At 38.4% G+C, this 25,728-nt stretch overlaps 2 protein-coding genes and 1 non-coding gene across 8 annotated transcripts; 1 reads left to right on the top strand and 2 right to left on the bottom strand.

Annotated features, from left to right (window-relative positions):
* The first annotated feature begins 3,101 nt into the window (after positions 1–3,101).
* Positions 3,102–20,909, top strand: fam83hb (family with sequence similarity 83 member Hb). 5 transcript variants are annotated; one of them, XM_078955291.1, is made up of 9 exons: positions 3,102–3,433; positions 10,762–10,937; positions 11,022–11,351; positions 15,645–15,809; positions 15,901–16,025; positions 16,108–16,656; positions 16,767–18,830; positions 18,918–19,113; positions 19,390–20,909. In XM_078955291.1, exons 2-9 carry the CDS (start codon positions 10,815–10,817, stop codon positions 19,408–19,410), a joined length of 3,573 nt encoding a protein of 1,190 aa, XP_078811417.1. In that variant the 5' UTR covers positions 3,102–3,433; positions 10,762–10,814; the 3' UTR covers positions 19,411–20,909. The 5 variants fall into 5 exon arrangements, with proteins under 5 accessions (XP_078811417.1, XP_011479562.1, XP_023815931.1 ...); XM_023960163.2 differs by having other exon boundaries at positions 3,150–3,471; XM_011481260.4 differs by having other exon boundaries at positions 16,767–19,113.
* Positions 20,910–20,934: 25 nt separating this feature from the next.
* Positions 20,935–25,521, bottom strand: LOC101163096 (uncharacterized). 2 transcript variants are annotated; one of them, XM_004074215.5, is made up of 9 exons: positions 25,368–25,520; positions 24,877–24,942; positions 23,197–23,271; positions 23,022–23,069; positions 22,862–22,916; positions 21,723–21,812; positions 21,522–21,585; positions 21,383–21,449; positions 20,935–21,273 (listed from the first exon to the last, which is right to left on the bottom strand). In XM_004074215.5, the coding sequence occupies exons 1-9, from the start codon at positions 25,414–25,416 to the stop codon at positions 21,179–21,181; spliced, it is 609 nt and encodes a 202-aa protein (XP_004074263.1). In that variant the 5' UTR covers positions 25,417–25,520; the 3' UTR covers positions 20,935–21,178. The 2 variants fall into 2 exon arrangements, with proteins under 2 accessions (XP_004074263.1, XP_078811418.1); XM_078955292.1 differs by lacking the exon at positions 23,197–23,271 and having other exon boundaries at positions 25,368–25,521.
* On the bottom strand, positions 23,613–23,745 carry LOC111948264 (U8 small nucleolar RNA). Its single transcript, XR_002874220.1, has one exon. It is a non-coding gene; the product is annotated as a U8 small nucleolar RNA (small nucleolar RNA).
* Positions 25,522–25,728: the final 207 nt, after the last annotated feature.

Here is a 25,728-nt window from a genome sequence, read left to right as displayed (position 1 = left end):
TACTTTTAGAAAAAAAAGGTAAATCTATCATAATTGGAAATAAATTTAGCTGCAAACGACACAAGGTAATTAAAGATCTACTCCAATGAAAATAAATGTTTTTGGTGTGTTTAACATTTTCTCGTAGCATTTTTCTGATGATAGAGGACATGTACACAGAAAATGAAGATTAAAACTGCATTCCGGAGCAGATGAAAAAACAAGCTGTTTGAAAAACTTTGTAGCTTTTACATAGAAACTACAATCTACAGGCCACAGTCTTCCTGCTCCACTCCAGTCCAGTGCATCAACTTAAAAAAGAATATATCCATTTGATGTCCTCGCCCGAGCTAGTATCTGGCTCTAAACTGTACAGCTGGATAGCTCCAATATTGCTCTACATTTTTGTTGCAGCGCTAATGTTAGTCTGAGGGTGTAAAAGGCTATGAGCTAGGGGTGAGAGCGCTTAAACAGATGGATGATGGGATGCAAGGATAGGCTGCCCACAAGTCAGAGGCAAGTTTTTATGAACTCCTGCTGCTCTGCAGAAACTATGTCCTAAACGACACAGGTGTTTGGATGTTGGCTAAAAATGACATAATCATAACTAGAAGACCACTGGGAACGCTTTTACAAAAGATGAAAAGATGAGTGGAGTGGGACTTTAAAAAAAAGCTTAACATCCTCACATGTTTCCTTTTTCAAAATAAAGGTTTCCAGATCCACATCCCTGTCATACATTTCTGAATAGATATTTTTAGGGATCAATAAAACACGGACACATAAACTCTGACTCCACTGCTTACAACAACTATGCAAATAAAGCATGCTTGAATTCATACAGCTGAGGCATGAAAGACTCCTTGGCCGGGTGTGCTAAGGTGCATGCCAGGATTTCTCTTCTGCCTAGACTTGTGTACCTGTGAACAAGCTGCCAGGTGACTCAGAGAGGGAGGGGAACAGGAAGCAAAAAGCAGAGGGAGGGTGGGTGTGTGAAAGAGAGGGCAAAAAAAAAAAGAGATAGTGAGGTAGAAAAGGAGATGAAGGAGACGGGTGTGGTGAGATGCCTTGAGCACATTCCTTGACCGCACCCTGCGTTTCGGTGAATTCGTACCTGCTAGTGTTTGTTATCAAGCACGTTCATGTAAGCAGACACTTTCCGGACCTTCAGCGAGACTTTGTTTTCCAACACTTTATGGCTGTGTGCAAACACTCACCCTAATAAGTATTGTAGGCCTGTCATGGTAAACATTTATAAATATAACCTCTGAGTGAGTAACAGATAAAGATCTGGATGTTCAGGCCCATAGTGACCCAGAGGGCACACCCTTGAAGGCAGGACTGAACGTACAGCTGTAAAGTGTGCTATCACCTGCTTAACAAGGCGTGTTTGTGTTGTAAACTGATTCAAAGCAAAGGACACTAGTGTAGAAATTTAGAGTTTTACTAATATTCTTTTTTTTTGTTTTTTAATAAGTGAGCATTTGACTGAAGGGAGTATCACATAATGATATTCTAAATTATGATAACCTCAATGTGTATGCTTTGCATGCAGCTACATGCATTGCTTTTGGCAAGAAAGTGTCTTCAAAGTCATATATGATGGGAACAGAGCAAAACTTTCAGTTTGGAGGAATTTTAAAGGGCATTCACACAGAAAAGTGTTTCAGAATGAGAGGTAAAAAAAAACCCCACAGCAAACCTGTTAATTCATTGATTTGACAGAAGCACAGTCTTTTAATGAATACTCGCATTAAAAAAGTGGGATTTCATCTTTATAGAACAAAAACCCAATAAAAAGATTCGGAGAAGTTCTAGGGATGTCCTGTTGAACGGATACAATCCTCTGAAAAACTATATAGTAAATACATTATATAGTAACATAATATTTTTGTGGAAAATCTTTCTGCAATAAAAGAAAATCACCAAAGTTGACATTTATTTAAATGGCAAGTGAAATGTGATACGTAGCTGCATCGGTTCCTAGACGACAGTTCTTTTAAAGATTTCTATTATACGTTTCTCTGTCTATTAGTGAATTTACTATTACTTGTCCTGCACTTTGCTCTCATGCTCTTTTACGAGTCTACTGACATGTGGCAGACTTTGCATACTGCAACAGTCCTGAAGATAACCTGCAGGCCTTCCTTTGTGTGGACTGATGAAACACCAACTAATTATTCCAGGATGCCGCTGCGTTTGTTTTTCCTGTTTAGCTTTGCTGCGACCCTTTGGTGAGGAATACAGGTTGATGAACCTGAAACTCAGTCCTAATAAGAACAAATGAAAACAAAAAGATACTTTTAAAAAAAGCTGTAGAAAAATAATAGTCATTAGAATGACAACTTTTGGTTTGAAAAGTTTGAAAGGGGCTGCACAGTGGGTTAGAACTCTTGGCTCACATTAAGACGGCCTTTGTTTGAATCATGGCTGTGTTCTTTCTTTGTGGGGTTTGCATGTTCTCCCAATTCATGTGTGGGTTCTCTTAATTCCTACAACAGTCCACAAACGTTGGTTAATTTGTGACCCTAAATTGTCCCTTACACTTGAATGTGTGGTTGTCTGTCTCTGTGTGGCCCTAAAATGGACTAGTGAATTTTAACAGGATTTTCCCAGCCTTTGCCCTTCAGTAGCTGGGATAAGGTACCTGAATGACGAATAAACATCTCAAATTACGTATATGAATTTGGAACATTTGCCAGTTATAAATTATAAATATCATTTGGGGTCATTATAACAAAATTACTGCTCTAGTAGCTAAAAGTAGAGGTGGGAAGTAATAAGATGCATTTACGGAATTAGATTTACTTAAAGAACTTTTGTAAAATTGTATCTCAATGGTTTTACTGCCCCAAACTTTTCCTCAATGTAGGAAAAACATAATGGGGTTTTAGTGAAAACCTTAATGTTCAACTAGTAATGTTTATTCAAATGTCGGAAAATAGTTATTATTATATTTCATTAGTTTTTATTCTCCGAGCCTAATTTTATAATTTTTATTTTACAAATAAAAAAACTGTTTTTCAGTACTTTGTTACTTGTATTTCGAAAGGATACTTATTCAGATGTAACTTTGTTAATTTAAATATAGATGTCTAAGGAGAGAACTTTTGAAAAACTTCACAGACAAAGAAGCACCAATAAACTCGCGCACCTCAGCTAACGGCTGTGGGCGGAGCCTCGTGGAAGCGGCCCTGCCTATCAGGGGTCGCTCCGCTTCTTCCTGCTTCACCTCACAAACCGCAGAGAGTCTACGGCGGAGGCCCCGGAGGACCGAACGCCGCCGAGGGGAGCGCTTAGGCCGGGCAGTGGAGGGCACCCGCTTCGGGGAGGGCGGGTTTAGGTGGAGCTCCTGTCCCGTTTGAGGAATGTGACACACGGACGAGAACTGCATTCAAGTCGGCTGTTTATTTCCCCCCATACACACACACAGGACAGCGAAACTCTGCAAAAGGTAAAACCTGGGAACAAGCTGTGCTGCTACGTGAGGAGGTACGAAGTGGATTTTTAGGGATGCAAAGTGACATTTGGAACAAAATGTTTACTTTCTCTTCCTTTTTCCTTCCTGCTCACTAAGATAACGCTTTAAACAGTAACATTTTACATCTTTTTTCTCTTGAATGAAAGTGGGATAGCAGGTTTTCTCTGAGGATTAAGTCGTGCTGATGTACACTGCAAAAGCCTGAACAGTGTTGTTATTACAGTCTGCACACAAAGGCACTGTGTTTACTGCCAACTAAAGCCCACTGCACCCAAAAGAGGGAAAGAAGAAAACTGTCTTTTGGGGAAATAACTAAAAAGAGAACAAAACTGTCGACTTCTGTGACCTGACCTCTCAGTGCATTCCAAGACTCTCAGCATTAGACTGAAGGACATGTGGTGTCCTAAAAAAAAAGTGCCACTGATGGTAATTTGATTGAACTCAAATTACAGTTCTTTTTACAGCTTTTAGGGTTGATTCACTCAGTGAGTCACTGTTGGAAAACTCCACACACGTGGTTGTAATTTGAAGGAGAACTTGAAGTGCGAGCTACTGTGGTCAACCTGTGTGCGCTTCTTGAATTATCATGTGAAGTCGTTACATCCCATTGTAACGCCTGCTTGGACTGCATTTGTTCTGAAATGTCTTGCAGAAGTTTATTATGAGAGAGCCTTTTGAGAAAGTGAGGTTGAAAGAACAAAGTTATTTTTATGGCTTCGCTGCAGAGTTTTTTCCACTCCACTGGACCGCAGGCCTGGAGGATTTTTTGGAACAGCCAACAGGGAGCCTAGTAGACCTGTTTTTCGAGCTGCAGATGTGCAGTTGGCATCACGAATGCATGCATCTGACACTCTGCTGTCCATCATCTCGTTCGTGCGCTGTATTGAGGTGTGATAATGCACGGAGAGACGAGTTCAGCTTGTGTTGTGGATGTTGCTGTGAGAAGGTCCTGGCAGGACCATCAGGAGATTACTGACTCATCGCTTCAAACCTGTTTTCAGGTATTCTGCTCTTGTTCTGTTCACACCAAGCTATCCCACAGAAAAAAAAAAGGAATGGTGGATCAATTATGCTGTTTGTTTAGTGAAGTGTGTTCAGTTGTGTCTGTGTGATGCACACTTTTAATTGTTTGTGTTTCCTCGGGCTTGTTGCAAATATCCACACATCTAGGCCAATGCAGTTTGCAGACTTGCATTGTCTGAAATTTGTGCAGAAATGTCAGCGTCTGACTGGAGAGTTTGATTCTGTCCTGAGTCCGTTTAGGATTTCACTCCTGGCATGCTTATGTTCCATTTAAGGCAGGCTTGTCCTTGCGCAGTAAACTTTACAACAGAAAGTGGGCTGAGGTGCCAGGTATTGTGTGTGACTTTGAATTCTCATTTTGTTGCTATAGCAACAAACCGGTCAAATTGTTTTCATACTCTACAGCCAGGTGAGGGGAGGAGCCTTTGTCATGCTGCTTTCATATGCCAACCTCACCATGCACTGAGTCAGAGGTGAAGAGCTCTATTCCCTGAAGTAATTTTGAATTACTTCACCAGATAACTTCACTTCAATGCTGAACTTCAAGTGGATTTAAACGTTAGATCTGGTACCATCAACTTGCAAGAAAGTGAAAAAAAAATGCCTTTTTTGGTGAATCGTTTTTATTTAGTTCACATACTTATTTTTATTTTAAATGCTCGATGTGATGCTGAAGTTTGGACTGACAATAATATTGTTTTGTTTACTTTTTCACTAACCTTTTAAACCCCAACATATAATACAGGCTTCAATAATGTGGTCCTTGATCCACTTTAATTGTTCAAATCCTCATTGAAAATGTTGGAAAAGAAATGGGAACTAAAAATTTGTACCATGATTTAGTTGATTCAAAAGAAAAATATTCTCTACTTCCTTAGTTTGCTTAAAATACCTGCTAGTTTAGTATAATGTCTGCCGTCTAAAGACAGGAATTTGCTCTTATTATAGGCCTGCACAATATACCGCAAATTTATCGTTATCGCGACATTAAGCTGTGGAATATGCATACCGCAAAAGACGGCGAAAATCGCTATAAATGTTTACCTTAAATGTGCTAAAACAAACTCATGGCAGCTTGAAATATTGAACAAATGAAATAAATCCCCTTATACAGTTAACCAATCGGAAGGACCCGTTTACTTTGTTGACCAATCAGATGAGCCCTTTTATGTTTGATGTTTGCCTCCTACGTCGACAAGGGTCAGTTGGAGTATAACTTTTAAACTGTTGCAGTGAAATGGAAATTATGTCTTTGGTTGTTTTGCTATTTGTTTATATACCGCGAATTATATCGTTATCGCAATATTAATCACCCATATCGCATATCGCGAGTTTTCCTCATATCGTGCAGCCCTATCTTATTATGTAAAAGCCTCCTCTAAATGTATGTACTCTCATTTTTGGGGGGGGCTAAGATAAGATCTTGGCACAAACCATTCCTGTTTTTTAGTGGTTTCCAACAAACATCATGTAAAATTCATAGCTACAAGCAAAGCTACCTTTGAGTGTCTGATTAGTAACAGTCCGCTTTGTTAAATTAACTTAGTTCATGGATTATAAACTGACTCCTAAATGACGCATCTTTTTTCAAGCACCAATGAGGTGTACTTTAAGTTTAGTTGACCCTCTGACTCTGGAACTGTTTTGGTAATTCAGATGGGAGAGCCAAGCTACAAGTGTCCAGACTGTGGTTTCCAATGGAAAGAGCCTTTGGACCAATAAAACTAGTCGGGCTGACTTCTTTTGTAAACAGTAAAACTCGTTCTGCTGGTCACTACTGTTCTGAGTAGCCAGTATCCACATTCTTCCATTAAAACTGATTCTCCAGAATCATGGCTCTCTGTGTCAATGGCGACACTGAAGGCTCATGAAGATGTCCCATAATTGCACTTCAAAATGTTCCCTAAAGTTAAATATTTCTAACTATGCACTTTTTGACGTTTTTTAAGTTGAATATCTTGAATTTTCTCCTTTTTACTTTTTTTTTCCCTCTCTTCGAGATGCTGCTTTAGGCAGATTTCTTGATTCACATGCTTCAAATGTTTGTCTGAGGTTTAGGCGGTAAGACAAGCACAGACAGGTGCACAGCGCTGACTTTGTGCCTGCATGTCCTCAGGTGTGTTCTATCTAGACTGCAGCGTCAGCAAAGTTTGGCTTACAACAGATGCAAAAAAACTAGTAATGAGCAAAACTAGAACAGATGGAATCTGTTAGGGTTTTGATTGTTGGAATGAAATGAAGGCTGCCCTTCTATAGCTCAAAGGCTGCAGGAAACAGGATGTCAGCCATTTTCCTGCAGATGAATCACCACATGGCAGCGTGTTGCAAGTTCATCTTTAAGTCCCGCCTGGCTAGAATGACTCAGAGGAACGCTGACTAAAATACTGGGCTTCTCCACCGATTGTGGCTTAGGACTTTGCTCTCTTTGCCACCATCAACCTCCAGTGTTTCTAAAATTTTACCCAGAATGCACCACACTTTACAACACCAACATAACCTGGCAGCAGGCTTCAACACACAACACACCCTGACTATTTAGTAAATTGTCATAGCCTTTCACTAAATAGCTAAATATTTCCACATCAGTTTATTTTCGCGGTAACACTTCCTCCTATGATCACACACCTCCCTGTTTAAGGAATCTACATCAACACATCTCGAAGATAGCTAAAAATATGACGAGTATATTGGTTGGTAGATCCAAATCTCCTCAGAATGACTGATTCTCCAGTGTTTATCAATAAATAAGGTGGGGGGTATTCCAAAAAAGGGGTTATGTGAGGTTTGAGGCTATGGAAGTGGATAACCTCAGCTTTCGGTTCCAAAAATGGAGGTGTGAGGGTATACTTAGTTCCCATTGTAACTCATGCTCTGAACACAACCTGGTCTGGAGCAGGTTTAGTTGAAGGTTAGTGTGTTTTCAGGGAGGTGAAGCAGCATGGCGTGTCCATTTGAAGATGATTTAGTGGATGAAGAAGCTCAGATAATACTTTTTCCACCGTGAGAGGGTGATAAGACCACATATGGATGTTGGAAAGATAAACTTTTTACATTCATTTAACCCAATTATTTGCTTCAGTGAAGATAAATCATTTTTTGAGTTCAGTCAACCTAAAAATTACACGTAGTTATCAGACAGTTATTTTACTTTCATTCAAATTAATTCAATTAAGTAGGTGTAACTTTGGTGCTGCTGTTAGATTGGCAGCCCAAGGAATTGTGGGATACCATTCCCTTTGCCTATCTGAACGGATTTGGGTGGGTGTGTTTAATTATTTAGCTATTTTACTGTGTTTTGTCTAGTTATTTTATTCTGTTATGTTTAATTATTTCTGCACCATGAGTGAGAAGGAGAAAGAGAATTATGAGTTTATCTAGCACCCGTAGTTCAGAAGAATCTTACTAGAATTGAAGTTAAAGACAGATTCATGAAGAATGAAAACATGTTTCATATTGCAAATTCACATTCTTTTCATTCAATGTTATAAAAATGAGTATATCTGCAGCCTCAAACTTAGACATATGAGAGTTCAAGAAGTACAATAAATTAAGATATGGAAAATTAACATTTATTTGAATTGGAGTAATATGACAGATAAATATGTAAATTTAAGTTGTAAAAACAATTATTGAGTTGGATAGACATACGAAATTAGGTTGAATAAATTTAACTCAATTACTCGTTACCAATTCAAGTAATTCATTTAAGTTGGATAAGTTATATATATATATATATATATATATATGGAAAAGAGATCAGAAACTCGTGCATTTTATTTCGCCGTTATTTTTCTCCAAGCAGAAACTTTCTTTTGCTGATGCAGCCGTATTAGTTTTGTGATGGTCGTATAATCTTCATACACCGTCATTAAAATGTCAGACTGCGTCTCACTGGAGTATAGCGCTCTCTTTTTTTCTCCACGCGTTTCCATGGTGATTCCGGAAATCGCGATCCATTGAAAATGTCTTTATGTACTTGCCGTGCACGCGCAACTGTTACCAAGTTGAGCGTAATTACGCTAACTCATATCCGGTCTTTTGGAACCGACATACCCAGAGTAAGTAAGTTCAGGCGGATTTCAGCCAGAGTTCAGGCTTAAATTCAAGGTAGTTTAAACATGCCTTCTGGAATACCCCCCTGACCTCCTGGAAGACGACTTTTTGGTTATTTACAAGCTAAATCTTGCAAATGACAGAAACTACACATTGAAAGTCTTTTTATTTTCCGGACTACAAGTTTGCCTTTGTTTCCGTAGAAAAGCTATCTTTTTCTACACATATTCCAAAATGGAAGTTATGTCACAACATTACTTTCTCTTTTTATACAAAAACGAAACTCTTATTCTCTTTGAGATCTGTTGGCTTGCAGTGACAGATTTCACATATGGTTTTTCCCAATAAGCATTTATAAGCCAATCAGCATCTACTAAAGCAGGGTTAGCTGCAAAACAAGCAGGGCGGTAGCTAGGACTGTAACAAGTATCTGAGTACTCAGATACTCGCCATCTGAAAATTCCAGTTCGAATATTTGTGACCTCCAAGATAGCTGATTTATGATCTTTATAAACATAGTAGAGTGTAGTAAAAATACAATTAGGGAGCAATGTATTTATTGCTCTAAAATTCAAAATAATGTTGGATTTTGAGTTTATAAACTAATAACAAGCTGGATGTGCAGCGCTACTGCCGCCAGAAGAAAACACATCTTCAAAATAAAGTGTTGATGAAGCTTCTCATTTTCAAAGTAAAACTAGCGAGTGTATTTTGTAAATGAAAAAAATGATACTGAAGTTTAGCTAACTGACATAAGGTCTGAAAAAACGAAGTTGCTTTAACACTGACTGGAGCTTTAGTTCTCGTGTTTACATTTTTTTGGGTTACTGTAACTCTTCAACAGTTGATACAATTAAGGTAATTTCAGCGCATTCTGAAGTGCAGACAACCAGCCTCGTGCTGCACAGAGGTGAAGTGATTACGTAATCACCCTAAAACAGCTGATTCTTCTCCGGAGAAAAGCGGCTTCTCATAGTGGTGTGCAATGCTTTAGAACGTAAAGTGTTGCAGAACTTTGAGGACAGAAAAACTGTGAGGTGTCAGGTGTGTTATTAAATTATCCAAAACAAAAGTTATATTCGTGTTTTTATGTTATTCATGTTACTGTTGAACTTAACCAGAAGGTTAACGCGAAAAAAACAACTGACAGACACCATTTCTTGTTATCTAAATCTTTGTGTTTGTATCAATTTTGTTCATTCTGATCTTTTTTTCTAAAATAAGGTGTGAATGATGGTGATACATATCATTTAAAATTTTCATACATCCAGTAAAAAGACAAAGATATAGCAACTGTAAAGACATATATTAAAAAGAAACGTGGTTCGATCTGTGAATTGCCGTGCTTGATTCATGAACTGAATCGGATCGCCACCTAAGTAAAAATCAACAGCCGTAGCGGCAGCCCACAAGGAAAAGGGTTGCTGACTCCTGGCTGAAATAGATTAGCCTCTTTCACAAATTGTCTGCAATGTCTCTCTTCATGTCTCTTCTTGATTTCTCACTATATGACATGTTTTTACTGGAAAAACAACTAATAATAAAGTTACATTTGTTCATCAAATTCTATTTATGTATTGTGATTCTAGTTGAATTAATGAATAAAGGTGTACTGCATCTATGTTACTGTACATTTACAACAGTCAGGTGGGGATTAATAGGACTTGATGAAAACATACTTATTCTCTGTTTTGTGGCTTAAGGATATCAGCATCTGTGTGCATGTAGGGAAACGGATTTGGGGCTTCTTCAGAACTCATGCCACTATTAAAAAACAGTACTTTGTGTGTAAAAAAGCTGAACTGGAGGAGAACTTTTGGCACCGTCCTCAGGGCTATTGTAATAATTCCGTCATATTATTTGACAAATAAAAGCGTTTCTGAATCCTAAACGTCATGTAAGATCCCATCAGTCTTGTTAACACCTGCTAGATCATAGTTGAGATATTATAAACAATGTAAGTGGTTTGTGGTCATTGTGTTGCTATGTATCAGTAAAAAGTCTCAGAGAATACCAGGGGGGATGATTTTTTAGTGAATTGTTGGCATTGTTTGTCGCTGACAAGGAGAGGTGTGTTATTACAGTAGCCGTACTAACAAAAGCTAAATGAGTTCAACAAAAGGAAAAGCCTGCAGTATTAACCATGATGCATTTAAAATTGCTGCTCCAGATGTGCTGACTTGATGCTGATGGTGGTCTTTTGTTGTCTTTTATTTTCTACACAGGGTCAACTTTTTGTAAATCCAGAACTTTGACTTTGTAGTCACATTCTGCAACAATGCCACACCGGTCCCAAAGTTCATCCATTGGTGATAATCCTCTGGACCCAAACTACCTGCCCCCACACTACAGAGAGGACTACCGACTAGCCATTGATGCTCTGATAGAAAAAGATGTTCAGGTAGTTATCATCATATCCCACATCGCAGTATGTGCATTTTTCTTTCTGAAAATATATTTAAGCAGTTTTTATTTTTGTCTCTAGGGCTACTATGAATTCCTCAATGCGGCTGAAGTGGTGGGTTTCCTGGCTCAGCCAGAAATTGAGTACATCAGATCCACCTTCCAGGTGCCTGGCCAGACCTCAGGTGTTCCAGAGTTGATGTATTGCGAGACGGGTCAAGATGAGGGCTCCTCAGACACCTACTGGCCCATGCAGTCTGACCTGGCAGCGCCGGGGCTGGACCTGGGCTGGCCGATACCTCAGCAGAGTTTCATTGGACCCACAGAGGTCACCACTCTGGTCAACCCATCGGATCCTGACATGCCGAGCATCAAGGAGCAAGTTCGGAGGCTGATCAAGAATGCGCACCATGTAAACAATCATTATATTATTTTCAAGACTGCACATTAAAGCACAAACACTGGCTTTGCTTAAAAAAAAAATAACAAAAAAAACGGACTGAGGTGGAGTTGCCAAAATACTGAATAAAACTCACATGCTCGCAATTTGATCCGATTCAGAATGATTGAATTAAAATGTATTTACTTGTCAAAGTTCTATTCTAAAACCAAACTTGTTTGGTAACACAAAAACTACCTAATATTTGAACTGATCTTAAATTTAACAAAAATATGAAAATATGTAGTTTTTAAATTAAAAATTAAAAACAAATGCTGTTTTTTGCCTGAAAAATACAAGAAATTGCGTTAAAGTGAAATAAATTTATTGATTTTATTTTTTGACATTGTAGTTGATGAAAATCAACTCAGTTTTGATTAACTGAAGACCTAATATAAAGACTAATTCAGCAAAAAGTAATTTACTAAGCGTAATCAAATGTTTTCAAATGGAAAACGCTTCACTTGTAATATTTTTGACTATCTCGGTTATCAAAGTGGCTTTAGGGGTGGATGATGCAGATAAGAATCAAATTTTTGTATTTCTTTTACTTAAGGCAGCACATGCGACTGACAGGTTTTCACAAAACAGTTTTACACGAGAGAAGGATATTATGAAAACAAGTTATATAATTATTTTTATTAGGAAAATTGTAGAAACCGTTTAGAAAAACAATTAACCGGTTTGCTTATTCCATAGAAAGTGCTTTTCCATGGAATCACTATTTGCATAAGTCATCATTTAGAGTATGAGGCACACAGATTTAGTAATACTACTTTTCTTTTCTCTGTTTGACACCTGAGTGGCTGGATTTAAGGCTTAGAAAACACTTTTCCTGCTTTACTTTATGATTTAAAATACTTGTTTTTTTAAGTTTATGAAGATTTTTGGAGGATCCGTAGTTCTTTAAACTTTACATAGTTTGGTTGTAAAAAGTCTTATTTATTTAATTCTTCTTCTTTTACTTTCAGCTTTTCCCTTCATGGGTCGTCACAGCGAATCAGCTTCCTCCATCTAACCCTGTCTTTTGGATCTTCTATTCCAACACCACCTACCTTCATGTCTTCGTTCACTGCATTCATAAATCTCCTCCTTGGTCTTTCTCTAGATCTCTTTCTTGGCAGCTCTTGACTCAGCATCCTTCTACCAATATATTCACGGTCTCTCCTCTAGACATGTCCAAATCATCTCAGTCACCTCTCTGACTTTATCTCCAAAACCTCTCACATGTGCTCTGATGCACTCATTCCTGATCCTATCTATCCTGGCCACTCCCAAAGAGAACCTCAGCATCTTCATCTCTGCTACCTCCAGCTCTACTTCCTGTCTTTTCCTCAGTGCATTTGTCTTTAGGGGTAACGACATGGCTGGTCTCACCACAGTTTTGTATATCGTTACTTTCATTTGAGCTCAAACTCTTCTATCACAGCCGAAATTTTCTCAACTTATTCCAGCCTGCCAGGACTCGCTTCTTTACTTCCTTTCCACACCCTCCATTACTCTGGACTGTTGACCCTAGATACTTCTACTCCTCCACCTTCTCTATCTCATCTCCCTGTAGGGGTGTGACGATAACGGCATCACCGCACTTTCTTTCTTTTAACTTTTTTTTTTTTTTAAAGTTCTGCATATGGTGCGTGATTGGAACTATAATAAACACATTAAACACTTTCCTCTTTGCTGATAATTTACTTATTCTTTTAGTCCTGTGTTCAGACTTCAAGGGTTTCTGGGGGAAACCTTTTATTAGTGTTCTCCTTCACTCCCTGCACCGCGCCTCTTACCTCTTGCGCTGAGCACGGCTCTCACTCCTTCTTGCGCTGCGCGTGCTCCCTCTTCTTACACACATGCACACGCGTGCGGTTTCAGCAGCACATACACATCCTCATTCTACAACAAAGTTTCCGTCTCGCAAGGAAATACAACAAATTTACTGCGTTCTAATTATTAATTTCCATTGTATTCATTTCCATTACAAGCTGCGTGGGTTCTTGAGTGCCCTGCCCTGCGTTCTTCATGGGTGTCAGGCTTCATGGCTACCGGAAAGGTGACAAAGTGTCTCCAGTCTCGTTTATTACTGGGCAATATATAATATTCTGAGAAGATGACTGTACCAGAGAGCACAGGTGAAAGCTCGCGTGCAGCTCAAGAGCGGTCCGCTGCAGAAGAATCAACACACTTGTGTGCGCTCCTTCCTATTACACATGCAGCGCGCTGACACACATACACAGTCATTCTACAACACCTATATAGTTAGTTCATTAGTTAGATAGGTAGTTGTTAGTTGTTACTGTTATTTGTTAATAAAGAATACTGCGTCGAATACTGCGTGCCACTGCAGAGACGCTCCTGGAAGGGATAAACAAAAATATGAACTCACTGACAAATTAAACAAATCCCAATGTCAGCCACCTCCATAATCAGGAGATCTGAAATATTAGCAGTGCCTTCATTGGCCATTGATAAGTTCACAGATGTCACAGATAAGGCCCTACTTTTGGTATAAGGGAGGGTTTTTCACAAACAAACCAAAGAGATTGTTGAAGACTTGTTGGGTGTTAGGCCGCTTGGGATGCACGTAAAAAGAGAAGACATATACAATGCTATTAAGGAAATGCTAATACAGAGGGCTGTTGATTCAAAAAAGGAGATCTCAGTCACTACAGATGGTGCTCCAGCAGTGGTGGTTCTACACTAAATTACTCCCCGGCAAGACTCTCCCCACTGGGGACACAAAAATAAATATTACTGAAATGAACCCAAAATATACAGTGTAGACCTTGACATTGAGGAGATTTTCAAACTGGACCCAATAAAATTTTAATTGGTTACCCCTGGCCTATAACCATATTATATAAAAGACAATATCAAGTCAATATCCCTCACCGCCAATGATAGTTTTATCGTAAATATAAATCTGCTTAAATAAATTGGATCTCAAGTAGGAAAATGTGAAAATGAAAAAGGAAGCCAGTGTGTTCGTTTTTTTTTTTTTACTGCCAAAGGCGATGTTGGTACCACTCCCCTTCAGAAAAACTGGTTAGCTGTGAGCTAAAATTAAAAATATAATTGATAGAAGTGTATATGCCACACACTCAAACAGCAGTCAAACCAGTTACTGGGCCATGTTTTTGTGTCTTCTGTTACTGTCTTTCTATCTACAGTTTAGATGTCTATACTTTCCAGTTGGTTTGCATTTAAGAAAGGGTTGTTATATGCAAATATGCAATAGGCGATGTCAAAATCAAGCAAGTCGATCATTTCAAACAATCAACATTTTTTTTATTGTCACTGTATGCACAATGATATTATGATGATCTACAGGTGTTCAAATACATTTGGAATATAAAATATAGAAAATCTAAAAAATGGTCGAAAGATAATAATACTCTATGCGGGTGACGATAGAGTAGTCACTAATACATTTCACTGTATTAGTGAAAGAGGGAGTTTGCACTTCGTCTTGGTTAGAGGTGTTACTGAACATTAATGTCAAGATCTAAAAGTGAGTGCATCTCATGCTACTTTCACACTGGGCACGTGTCATGTGTTCTTGAACACATGCTTAGCATATGGTGTTCACATTGGACAAGCAGGGGGGGGCTTCTTTTTCTTGTTTTTCTTTTTCTATTGTTTTCTAGGTGCAAAATGTTGAAGTGGTGTAAATCTTGTCCCTTTTTCACAGCTGTATTCTGATACATGACAGCCTTGATGATAATTCCCACAGGGCGCAAACCACAATTATTCGTGTCTCCTCCATGATCAGTTTTCAAACGGTTGGCACTTCTATATTTTGAAAAAGACACCATCCAAACGCTGCTACTAAATCCGAGTCCCTGGAACGTTTGACCAAGTTTAACGCTTAATTGTGAACGGTGTGAACATAGGTTGAGTTGGGTATCGGTCATTTTATTGCTCATTAGCACATACAATTTCATGGGGATAATTTAACTTTTTTTTTTTTTTTAGAAAAAAAGATAACATAAAAAATAACAATAACATCTTTTCAGGCAGTATCAATTATTTGAATGGATCTTCCTTTAACACCATTTCTTGCACTTATTTCTGGCACAAACAACCTTTTTAATTTTAGAAAGAAAAGTTTCATTTTTTAATTCTGTAAATCAGTAGTTATGGGAAAATTATTTTCAAAAGTTTTATATTAAACCAAATTAGGTATTTTGGCAGTGATACCTCACCCTTATAATAATTTGCTGTCGTTGACCGTAATCTTATAAAATTCTTGCGTTTGTCTTTCTTGTCCAGGTTATTGCCGTAGTGATGGACATGTTTACAGATGTTGACATTTTTGCTGACCTCTTGGATGCCGCAGCTCGCCATGTTCCTGTTTACATTTTGCTGGACCAACAGGAAGCCCATCACTTTGTGTCCATGGTCGTCAACTGCAAAGTCAACTTGGATGCAATTCATGTGAGTTACAAATGCATTTTCTGACTTCGAATAGGACGCTTGTCATAGTGTTTAAAAATGTAAACTGACTGCTGAAACTTTGGTTTTGTAGATGATGCGGGTGAGGACGGTGCCAGGAATAACCTATTACTCCCGGACTGGAAAATCCTTTAAAGGACAGGTGAAAGATCGCTTTATTTTGACTGACTGCAGAGCTGTACTAAGCGGAAACTACAGGTGAGCCTTGGATTAGTCATATTGTCCTTTACTGTACTATGACAGCTATTTGACAGCCATTTTTTGTTGCTTATTTTCTTAGCTTCATGTGGTCCTATGAAAAGATCCACCGCTGCATCGCCCATCTCTTCCTTGGGGAGCTTGTCTCGACGTTTGATGAGGAGTTTCGCATTCTCTTTGCCCAATCAGAGCCTCTGGTCATCGACCCATCTGCTGCAGCTCTTGCTATCCCAGAAACAAGCAGTTTCCTAAACCCCCAGATTGGTTTGAAGAGGACACAATCTTTGCGTAACCCAGCTGGTTATCGGAGGCAGATTGAGCTTCCCTCAGCCTATCCTTACGGCGAGTCTGAACGCAACCCTGCAGCCCCCTTCCGGAGGAATGACCCATTTCGTCAAACTTTTGATCCTGGTGCAGGAGTTACGGTCGGGAAATATTCCCAACAGCAATTTCGTATGCAGCAGACGTTCCTGGAACAGGGAAGGTCTATTGTGTCAAGGCAAATGGAGATGAATGCAAGCTCCTGGAAGAGGCACAGCTATGCTGAAGGAACACAGGAAAACTACTCATCTTCAAAGCAATACATGAAGAACAGAGTCATGAATGATCTGGATGAAACTGATTTTCACAGGTATTTCATTTTTTTCATCCAATTTTAAGCTATCCAAAATTGTTGAATTTACCATTAAATTTCCCATTTTAGTAAAAATAAGTTAAAAAAATGCTGTTTTGTATTTCCAGGGAGCAGATTCAAAGTAGTCAATTCTATAGTGAAGGACCTGGACCTGGATCTTCTCATGGACACTACAACAGACTTCAAGGCTATGGTCAACAACTCCCTATTGACCAGCGCTCAAACTCAAGCTTTCGTTCTGATCTAGAACCTCCACCTGGAAACTATGGCAACTACATGTCATCTGAAGATTTACGAGGACCCGAGAATCACTTTGCTCCTCCGTTGGCTGGGAGATACGGAGGAGGCTCCTCCCATAAGAGACCAACTATGGGTCAGGCATATGCTTGCCAGACCTCACCGACCAATCCCCACCCACCAGTAAAGAAACCCTTTCAGAAACAGTCTGATCAAGAGCACGAGCAAGATGAAAGCGTTAAGCACGGCCTCAGGAATTGGAGAATCAACTCTTTTTTAAGCACCTGTGAGGACGGCGGAGAAGAAGGCTTGATTCAACCCATTGGCTCTGATGCTTTTGATGAGCTCGCACCTTCTCAGCAACCAACTGTGACTGAAAGTTCAGTTCCACGCCATGGAATAAAGGAACCACCACTTGTTCCTTCCAAGCCCAGACTGGGCACCACAGTTCCGCGCTTTGGCAAGCCACAATTACCTGAGAGGAAGAATGACCCTGCCCCACTGTCAGCCAAAGACTTGCTTCCCTCACGCACCACCATGAAACCACCTATGTTTGAAAGAACAAACTGGGAGGCAAGGAGGGAAAAGGAAGAAGAGAAGGGAAGACAAATAGAAGCAGAAGAAGTTATGGAGGTAAAAGAGACAGCAGACACTTTTCTCTCCAGAAATGACTCATTCCGTTCCCGAGTCAACCCACTTCTCCAGCGCAGCTCTCGTCTGCGTTCCTCGCTTATATTTGCATCCTCGAAGGGAGAGATTCACAGCGGCAGCCTGGGTCTAAAGCCAGCGTCAGAACAAGATGAGGAGCTGGATTCAGTGCGCACTTCCTCCATTGTGGCTCAGATCCTAGAAAAAAGGAGGTCTTTTTCTCGTGAGCCTTATGACTGGCGAAAGAAGGCTGAGGAGAGAAACAAGGAGAAAGAAAAGGAGAAAGAAGACAAAGTCAAAGAACAACAGCTCGGAGAAAATAAGATGCAAACAAAAGAAGAGATTAAAGCAGAAGAAGAACCTCAGAAAACAAACAAAGAAACAGCACAGACTGTTGAGAAACCTACACCGACAAGTGATCTAAATGACCCTGCTGTTCGACAACAGTATTTTAAAGATTTTGCTGCGAAGAGAGAAGCTTCAAAAATGGAAACGGAGCAGTTGCCAAAAGCCCCTGAGGCTGCCGATAAGAAGCCAGACCTGTCAGCTAAACCTCCTGCCACACCTGCGACAGCTCCACAGACACCACAGACACCAACTATAACCGTCACTTCAACAGAATCTGCTCCCAAGAAACTGGACATCTCTGCTAAACTGGCAGAGCTCACTCGCAGACCCTCCATAAGTTCATCAAAACCACCAATCATCACGGCCAAGCCGTTTGTGAGTTCGCTAAAGTCCGCCGAGACCTTGCAGTCTCAGAAAGAAGAGAATGTGTCAGAGGGTCAAAAGAAAGACACACTCAAGTCTTTTAAACCTCTTCCTTCACCAAAGCTCTTCAGGAAGGACTCATTCCAGAATAAAGGCCTGAATCCACGTCGCATCTCCTCTGGAGAAGAGATTCTAATCACAGATGCAACAGATGCTGAAAAGAGTGAAATGAAGAAAAGCCGCTCTCACAGTTCTTCAACTCTGTCCCGTGAAGACTCTAAAGAAGGACTTCGAAAAGTAATGGGGTCTAATGCATCCATTAACACGATCGGTGAGGGCAAGAGTGAAGGTAAGCCTCTTGACTTTCTAAAGAAGCAAACGCAGAGATTAAAAGGATTGCTAGGACCCAAAGACAAAGAAAAGAAGCCCTCAGGAGACAAGGCCACAAGCACAAGTACAGAGGTAAATGAGGATCCCAGCAAAACACAGACATTGGATAAAAATACAAAGTCCACTGTTGCTGATCACTTGTCCACAAATCATAAAACATCGACTGGAACATCAGTCTCGTCAAGGTACCAGTCGCCCGGAAGCTCACTTTTGTACAGCAGTAACTTGCGAGACGACACAAAAGTCATTTTGGGGCAAATCTCTGCCAACAGCCAGAAGAACCGTCAGGAGCGAGAAGAAATGGGGTCTAACCTGGATGGAACAGCTTCGGAGAAGGGGATAGAAACCCAGAGCGTTGCAAAAAAGAATCGATTTCTGCGTCCTCAAAGCAACAGCAACGAGCGAGAGGGGTTGCTGAGGAGGATAGAGAGCTTCAGGAAGGAGAAGAAAGTCTACAGCCGCTTTGAGGTAATCAACAGTTAGCAGCATTGATTTAAAAAAAAAGTAAACATGTTGTGTTTCATCAAAATAAAAGAACCATACTCTTGTTTTGTGTGTGTTAAAGAGATGTTTATAAAGAAAAATACAACAAAAGTGTAACATTTTTTCCAGAAAACTATTATTTAAACATCAAGTCAATTACATAAATTTAGGCTAAACTGAATAAATTTAACCTTCACTGAATTAGATGTATAAAGATGGATGCTCGTGATTTCACTGTTGTTCCTATTGCTCTGTTCACAGATGGGGAATAACCTGGTATAACCAAAAATGAAGCAGCAACCTTTAACATGGAGACTACTTGCCATTATGTGCCAACGCCTACTCATCCAAGAGCCTCTAGAGCCCCACACTGTGGCCTTCTCTGGATGTAGTGCAAGATGTAATAAAAGCTAAAAGATTTTTTATAGAAAACGCTGAAAACAAATGAAAGTCGGCGACTTGGAAATGTGTCTTTTTGCCAAGACTCAATCCCACTTTTACCTTGTATGGTGACTCGGAGGGGAAAACAATTGTGTTGGCACTCAGATCGCAGGGGCTAATGTTCCAGCAGACAGAAAAAAGCTGGGGCACATTCACCTAAAACTAAGCCTCTTTAACTGCATTCAAGGAGAGGACTGAACGACGTTCCTGACTTGGAGGAGATGGGGGGAAAATGCATCAGACTTGCAGCAGAGAGAATAAAAACAAGTACCTTCTGGTGAAAACTGGCATGTATTCAACCTCAAGTGTATAGTTCCAATGTAGTGTGCATCTGAAACTGTGTGCCTTTTCATTTTGAAACCAAAAATGGTCTGTCGGTTTTATTGTGCCAAGGGTTCACAGAGAGTATTACCGATAGAAAAGAACAGTGTACATTGTATAGAAAAGCAAGCAGCAGAGTAAATAAAAGGTTAAAAATTAATAAGAGCTCATCAAACGCATGCGGTTATGCTCGCGCTAGCACAATAGAGTTTGGATTAAAAAAACAAACTTTGCTGAACTTTAGTCTCTCAAGAGTACCTTTTAATCAAGGTGTGGAGTCACATCTCAGGGCTGAAGATAATAACCCATTCAAGGAGAGGACTGAACGACGTTCCTGATCACAGGAATTAAGTAAATACAGATCAATCCTGTAAACAATAAAATAAGAGTTTTTTGTGGTTTAAATAAAATGTAAAGCATCTACAGATGCTCTGAGTATTTATAAAAATAGATCCAGGTTTAAATTGATAGAGAAGCATCACCTCAACATGTTACATAACATGTCAGGCCTACGCCCTAAACAGAACTCTTTTGTTGGTGGCTAAAGAGTATTATACCTAAGACTTAGTCATATGCTTGAATACTTACTGTTGCAAAAAACAAACCAAAAACTCCTTCATTTCTCGGAGAGCTATGAAGAACACTAACAGTTTACACAGAGGGGTGGTTGATAGAGTTTTTCCAAAATAAAAACCTCCTGTATTTCTCATACAGGGTGGGTTTTAGGAGACAAAAGTGCTGCATACTGTACAAAGAACATATAAACCTGAGAATGAGTGATTAGGAAACACTGTAAAGGGCTTGTTCATGTTTTCAGTCATTTAATAAGACCATGACCAAGCTTGATGTACTGAAAGAATGCTATACTTGTAAAGGTATGTACACTAATTTGTATAAAAGAATTGAGGTTAATGAGTGTAAATCTGTTGCACAAGGGCTTGTTTTTGGCTGTTCGACCCCAAATAGTGTTAAAATTGTGATTGGAGAAACCGTTTTTATTAAAGATGTTAAAAACAAAAGTGTTTGTGAATTAATGTCACAGCATGCAAGTTATTTTGGTTTATTGGATAAATCAAATGCATTAGCTAGAAAAACATACTGACAAATGAGTCATATCCTCACAGAACCAGTAACAAGAGGCTATCAATGACTAGAAAACGTACTGAATAGACATTTTTTAAGTCACCATTAGAGGCATATGGAATTTGTCTACAAACTACAATGAACCTTTCCTTTTTCAAACTAAATTATAATACCTTGAACTCTGTAAGTAAACTGTTTACTTGTCCTAAAACTGAGCAACCTCCATCTCCAGCTGCTTCTTTGTCTTCGCCGCTTCAGTTTCCTCTTCGAGCTTCTGCAGCTGAGTCAACTTCAGTTTTTCTATCAAACCAATAAAACAAGAGCCGATAAAACACCTATTGCTCTAATGTTGAAAAATACTAAATTGCATTTACAGTTTTACAACAGGAATAAAAAATCAGGCACTCACCAACAGACAACAGCTGAGTTTTTTTATTTTCAGCTCTCTCCAATTCTCCTGGAAGCCTTTCTGGGGCCTTTAGGAAACATTTTCACATTTCTGTAAATTCCACATTTCTAATCAATTCTGTGATAGATGCAAGACTTACAAAGACACAGTGAAGTTTCTTGTGCTTCTCCATGAGATGCTGAAGCTGATTTTCAAATCTCATCCTATTTAAACAAAAAAAAGCAGTCCTCGTTTCAACATTAAGGTAAAACTCATTGCCCTAAAGGAGCCGACTACAAATATTATTAGGGTTTCTTTTAGTTTATGGGCATATTGACTACAAATTTGTAATGATATGTACCTCAGCTTCCTGTGCCTAAGCTTGAATTCTTGTATTTCACATCTGTATTGCTCCAGCAGGTCTTTTCTCATTTTGTGATCCTTCATCTCTCTGCCACAGACACAGAACATCATCATTAAAATACAGAAATTATGCAACATGAAACAAGAACCTCACAGGGTGTAAATAGGTTTTCAGTATTAGTGATGTTTAGGTGATGTGTTATCATGAGTCTTTGTATCTCCTTACCAGGCAGACATACAAATTAGTCTAAATTTAAGTGTGTTTAAGTGTTTTTAACCAGATGTGGGTTAAAAAATATATGCTGCGCCGTAAGACTTAACCTACCAAAAATATTACATTGAAATTGACAGACAAAAAAATACAATATGACAAAAAGCTCATAACTCATTTTTTTCTTATCCACTGAAATTTTAGTAATATGTCACAAAAATCAACTAAGAAGATTAACCAACTAAAAGAAAGGACAAATCTATTATGACATAAAAAAAATCTTCATGAAAGTAGACTTTCCTGAATCGTCCAGCCAGAATCGCTTGAGTTTCTAAAACTTTGTTTTTTAATGGTGAGTGGTGAAAACTTAAAAGAAAGACGGAACAGCAAAAAGTGCAAGGGCGATGCATAATTAGGGGAACACAAGAATACCTCAGAGCACAGTTACACCGTGTTGCTAATGTGAGTGGTGGGAAAAGGACACACAATTAAGGAAGTAAGACTGGTTAGACAGGAGCTTCTAGTAGATTAAATGTAAAAAAACTCGCCAGTGGGCTGCAAATGATTGAAGACCCTGTTAGACTGGTTTTAATTCAGCTCTTGGGTTAAAACAAATCTGATGGAAATAAAGTAATTTTCCAAAAATGAGTGTTTCATTTCCACGCTGGGAAGAGATTTGTAAAGTTAGATGGTTAAATATTTGTTTTTATATAAATTAGATATGTAGTGTGCCATATCTAATTTATTAAAAAAAAGCAGTGTTTTGTCATGCATACTCCGTAATGTTTCATTACAAGACAATTTATTGAATTAAGAAACTCTTTACTGACATCTAGTGTCTGAAACTCGGAGAAACATGAATAAATAGTTAAAACTGGACTTCTGCAGTCAAATATGTTTTGTTTTATTTCATGTGCACCGTGTACCTCTCAAAGTCTTGCTCTGATTTGTCGTACTGGAACTGTAATTTCCTGCACAGTTCTACCTCACAAGAAAGAAACAATCAACAGAAACAAAACAAAAAAATATATAAAAAGCTAAACCACAACATCATGCAAACTGCACAGAATGAATGATTTACTGTACCTTCTTTTTCCTTATAATCCTTCTCTAATTGGTTGGTCCGAGCTTGTACTGCGTAGTTAAGAACAAAATGTAAACTTAAAAAGCAAATAGTTATTAATGAAAACATTAAAACATCTAAGAATAATGGATATTTTAAGGTGTCATTTAAAGATCAACACTGATTTCACAGGCTTACAAGCATCAAGGTCCTTTTGCAGCGCTTCACTGGTTAGCTTGAGCTCTTTGATTTCCCCTTCCAAAGCTCTGTTACCTTAAATGCAGTGTACATTTACTGACACAATAGTTGAAGAACTTATGACATATAATCGTCATGTTAGACATTGTGGTAATGCTTTTAGGTATTGAGTCAGTTTCTGAAAAAAAGGTCAACTGAACACACATTTATTATAACTGAACCTCCCACAACCTCGTGTAATTTGAGTTACCTAATAAGATAATTCCTTCACAGAGGAACATGTCCTATGACTTCTACAATAGTAATTAAGAGTAAACCAGTGTGCAGTGATTAATCTCACAAATGTATCACAGAGATTAGCATGTTAAATCACTAAGCGCCCTCTTTAATTATTAATTTGTCTTCGACCAAATGTAATCAGAATGGCTCTTAGGAGGTGTTGCCGTTCCTTCTAAGAGGGAGACATTAATCATGTCTCATAATACTCCATTCATCATGTACTGAAACTCCCCGGAGGGAGTAACAGGTAAGGATGTACCTCACTGAAGATAACCACATTACCATGAATTGACTGCTTATAAATGGAAATACGACAGTCTCACTAACGGTTTTATCATTCCATCCTCTTAAATACATCAAAATGTGCGTTTAACTGTTCGCTTACAGATCTAACGGACACATCTCGGAAAGATACCAAACATAAAAAAACTGAAGGCTTATTGCTCGATTTACTTCGAAATCAAGACGGAAGTGTATGTTCATTAGCATAGCCGGTTCCTATTGGTTCACATGAACTGAGACTAAACCTTTATTTTTTAAAACGGTTTTGAGACAAAAACCTGTTTTCCTTGAAAACAAAATTCACAAAGTCAATCGCTGTACCGCCTATTCAACCTAAATGTGTCTACAGTAAGAGTTTAGAATGCTATTGTAAAGCGGAAGTCTTTCCAAAGAGTAACGGTGTGTCGAAATAAATCCCTTACGTCCGGTGTTATACGAATTATCTACAAAAACTCAACTCAAATCCGTCTAATTTGATTAGCATTGAATATATACACTAATTCACCCAACATGTATCTACAAAAAAAAGTTTTTTTGTAGCGTAAATACAGAGGAAAACCCTTTCCCCCACTACACTACGTTTGCACGCATGCGCAACACTTCAAAGCTCCAAGACGAAGACGGAAGAACGCCACACTGTATTCCACAACCACACATTCATTCTTTGATACAGATTCTATATACAAATAGAAATAAAGCTTTGTACAAAACGATTTTATTACGATATATTATATATATAAATATATACACACACACAATTATACATATGTGTGTGTGTGTGGGTGACCTTTTAGCACCCACACATTTAGAAAGAGGGCTACATGTAAAAGACTGCTACCTTTTAGTTGAAAAGAAAGGGAAAATATACAAAAAATATGCATCATACATAAAGAAGAACAAAATGTTCAATTTCAGTATATATTTCTTTATTTTTACCAATCCTATTTTTATTCATCAATATGTCCACATGATCTCAGTAGTGAGTCAACCATCCACATTACCCCAACAGTTGGTTCAACTAAAAAATAAAAAATAAAACGTTGGGTCAACTCATCTCACTGACGAAACTATTATACTTTTCTAAAAATGAAAAAAATGAAGAAAAAAAAACATAAGTACCTTTTTGTAGCCTTCTTAGTTTTCCCATCAAATTGCCACTATTTGTTGATCCTTGTAACTCTCCATCTAGTAAAAATAGTACACAGAAAACATTATAACACAACATAATAGCCAGGAACTCCATCAATCAATAGCAAGCAAAATAAGTTTTGGCTATTTGGCTTTGGTTTCCTCGTTTAGTTGCGTATCATGTTTATAAAAGTCTAATCCCGTTTTTTAAAAGAAAAATAAATAAATATGAATACAATATAATGTATGTTACTATCTTTTTGCAGAGTACACCACGAACATTGCAATGCCACGCACAGCTAGTTGGCTAGTTTAGCTAGCTTAAATATTTAACGTTAGTTTGCAATTTTTCACAAATAATTTTTAAGCTAAAATTATTTAAAGTTAGTTGGACAGACTGTGACAGAGGGGAAATACTCTGTTTTACACAGCAGACTTTAATATTTAGTTGGCTAAAAAAATAAAAAATGTTCATTTCTTACCTTGAGATTTGTTCATGTTCGTCTGTCGAAGAGAACTATAAGTTGACATGGTACAGTCTTGTTTTTTGTTTGTTTTTTTGGCAGTTTTTTAAGGAAACAAGTTGAAGATCGGCAGCGATGCCATTATTTGTATTTATTTATTGATTTATTTTTTACTTTCATTGTTCAGCATTCAGCTTACTTAAAAAAAAAGTTTATGACAGGTGTTTGTACATTAAATTATATGTAAATTTTATATTCACTCTCTGGAAATATGACGCTATTTAACACTATCAAAAAACATTGTTCTTTTACAAAATGGTAAAGTCTGGCGTTAGTTGTAATTTTTGCAAGTTTAGAAGATAATAGTTTTTATAGAACA

Source organism: Oryzias latipes, chromosome 11 (assembly GCF_053564925.1).
Source record: "Oryzias latipes strain Hd-rR chromosome 11, Olatipes_Hd-rR_3.1".
NCBI classification, from domain to species: Eukaryota; Metazoa; Chordata; class Actinopteri; order Beloniformes; family Adrianichthyidae; genus Oryzias; species Oryzias latipes.
The sequence above is the reverse complement of the archived record's forward strand: the minus strand, read 5'-3'. Positions and strand labels throughout refer to the sequence as shown.